Source organism: Monopterus albus, unplaced genomic scaffold, assembly GCF_001952655.1.
Source record: "Monopterus albus unplaced genomic scaffold, M_albus_1.0 scaffold210.1, whole genome shotgun sequence".
Classification (NCBI taxonomy): Eukaryota; Metazoa; Chordata; class Actinopteri; order Synbranchiformes; family Synbranchidae; genus Monopterus; species Monopterus albus.
This window is the reverse complement of record NW_018128090.1, coordinates 94,984-97,992: the sequence shown is the minus strand read 5'-3', so window position 1 is coordinate 97,992 and position 3,009 is coordinate 94,984. Positions and strand designations below refer to the sequence as shown.

Below are 3,009 nucleotides of genomic sequence, written 5' to 3'. Positions count from 1 at the left end.
ATTCATGGCAGATAAATGCCAAGCACCAATTTGTATGGAATCAAAATAGACACTGAAGAAAACTGCATTAAAACTACATTTGAAGCTGTTTTAAAAGTAATGGCAAGTCTCTTCTGTCAAGCTCATCATATCAGATTTCTAAACTATGTAACAGAGTAGCGCCTCTAGTGCTTACCTTATTGTTTCTGTCTGTACAGGTGATGAGATCTTGGAGCTGAATGGAGAGTCACTGCACGGTCTGACTCATGATGAGGCCTTGCACAAGTTCAAAGTAAGACAACTGCACTATGATCCTAATAGCAGTATTTGTCTTAGGTCAGAGTGTGTTTGTTTTTTTCCATAATCAAAGCGGGAATGATAACACAACTGCACATCTAAAATTGAAAAACAAAACAAAACAATGCAAGCTTGACTACACTAACTTACTGGCAGAAGAAAAAGAACCATACAACATTGTAATGTAAGAAGCTTAAGTCCCAGAGAAATGAATTAGGATTTTAACACTTACAAAACCCTAAAATCCAGTATCTTCCCAACTGTAGGTATAAATGATAAACCTGTTACGGTTCCGCGTAGCTCGACTTCCCATATTTACGTTTCTGTTTACCTGTTCTCTCCCCACTCCTCTGTCACCACTATTAGTCATTATTCCACTCACCTGTGCTCATTATTCCCCGGTCCTGTTCCCCGCTGTTCTGCCACGACAATCAGTCTCCATGCCGTTCACCTGCTGTTCATTATTGCCCCGTCTGGTCCTGTATTTATACACCTGTTTTCTGTTCACTTGCGGCTGGTTCATACTCTCAGTATGTGTGCATGTCCCGCGATTACCTGGCTTCGACTTCGTTTCTGTTTTGTTTCCAAAATTTGTCAGCCCCGTTTACTCTCCACTCAGTCAGTCTGTATTCTTCGCCATGTATTGTTTTTCTGTCCTTTCATATGCAAGTCTTTAGCTCAGGGCTTTTTGTTTCGTTTCTCGTGGCTAGAGTGTGATACCGACTAAATTAATTCAGACAAACCATTACAATTTAAAGGATCATTTAATATTACAACTATTCTGAATAGAGTAGTATTTAAACACATAATCTTGTAGTTAGGGAACAGAGAACAGAGATCAGAGAACAGAGACTCTCCTCTTGCAATGGAATAGATAAAGCATAAGAAGATTGTCAGAAGCACCAGTCAGTCAGGTCATTGGTTGTCAGTCCCGTGTCGGTTCCCCTGTCAGCCCCAGTCAGTCGTCGTCTCCCCCCGGCCCTCCGTGGCCGGGCTTGTGGTACACTGTTCACGGTAGCATGGTCATCCTCTCTCTTCCAGGCTCACCCCTCTTATCAGCTCGGCAACTGACTATATAGCTATTTCCCAATTGGGTCAAGCTTCTTGACAGGAAGCTTGACCCAATGTTCCTGCAGAGGCCTTCACAAAAGAACAGAGAGTTCATCTCTGACCATACTTGGGATTCTACTAGGATTCTTAGAACTATGCTAATAAGTATTAACTATATTAAGTTTGCTTTTACCACTCTGAGATGTACTTCAAAAACAGGAAACATCTTGACCACTTACATAAGCCCATTGTCCAACTCACATGAACTTAATGAACCCATAACCACTCAGCTCTCCCTCACACAAGCTAATAACAAATAATGTCTATATGAGCTACATACTGTTCCATTACATATTCTGGAATCTGGTTTATTGCTAACCACTACACGTTTACCTGCTAGCGCTGCTCAATCTGTTAGCCCTGTTCTGACTACCAGCGCTGCTCCAACCGCTAGCGCTACCCTGACTACTAAGCGCTACCCTGACTACTAGCGCTTCAGATCCCAGCTTACCTGATGTCCTGCTGTCGCCCTCCTGGTCCTCTCTGGTCTCCTGCTCGTCCCTCCTGGTCCTCTTTGATCTCCTGGTCCTCTCCTCGTGGTTCCTCCCTGGTCTCGCCTGTCCTTGGTTGCTCCCTGCCTGTCTTCTGGCCATCCAGCATTATTTGTGTTTTGTTTAATAAACTGCTTTCTTCAGTTCCTCTCCTCTAGTCTGTGTCTGCAACTGGGGTCCACACCACGTTCACACGCAACAAAACCCTTACCTTAGAGATAAAAAAAAAAACTGTGGCTATTATATGGGGCACCATTTAAAGTAGGTGGTACCATAGCTGTCGTGCCTCATATAAGACCAATACATTTATTTGGTACCAGTGAATGTGTTCAGATCATTCTCATAAATCAGTCTCATTAATTATTAATCATAAATTTGGAATCTTAATATTTAAAATTACAAAATAAATGGAGTTCCCTTCATAGCAACGGTCAGCATCCAATAATATTAAAGCAACGCTCACCAATTCTTAAGATTTCACACGGCTTATTATACACTTAATCATTAACTGTACAGCAAATACTAAGCCCACAACAAACCAAGGCATAAAACACTGAAAATGTTACTAAATGGGTGATCTACAGTATGTACAAGTGTCTGTGATATGTACAGTGGGTATAGAAAAGAATCACCCCCTTTAAAATAATCACATTTTGTTGCTTTACAGAATGAAATGAAGACAGTTTTGTTTTATCCAGCTGTATTTACTCAGTGCAAGTTATAACATCCAAGTGAAAGATATGACACCAACATGTCAGAAAATCATTTAAAGAAATTTCAAAAACAGAATCATTGTGTGTGTGTGTACAATGTTCTTCTGTAAGACAAGTAAAAAGATGAAAAAAGAATGTGCAAACAAGAACAAGGAATGTGCATTAGGGAAATAAAAATAAAGTACTTAAATATCAAAAATATGTAAATATATATAAAAAATTCCCCACTCGCCCCCCCACTTTGGGGCGGTCTTGTATTCCTTCCTTCAAGCTCGGGTCCTCTACCAGAGGCCTGGGAGCTTGAGGGTCCTGCGCAGTATCTTAGCTGTTCCTAGGACTGCACTCTTCTGGACAGAGATCTCAGATGTTGTTCCTGGGATCTGTTGGAGCCACTCTCCCAGTTTGGGGGTCACAGCCCC

The 3,009-nt window shown here is 41.4% G+C and overlaps 1 protein-coding gene across 7 annotated transcripts in view; it reads left to right on the top strand.

Annotated features, from left to right (window-relative positions):
• il16 (interleukin 16) overlaps positions 1-3,009 on the top strand; it is a 137,425-nt gene that overhangs the window by 50,692 nt on the left and 83,724 nt on the right. For all 7 annotated transcript variants that reach the window (XM_020618881.1, XM_020618877.1, XM_020618875.1 and 4 more), the window contains one exon: positions 198-271. In XM_020618881.1, the coding sequence (XP_020474537.1) occupies positions 198-271 (74 nt within the window). The remainder of the gene's footprint in view (positions 1-197; positions 272-3,009) is intronic.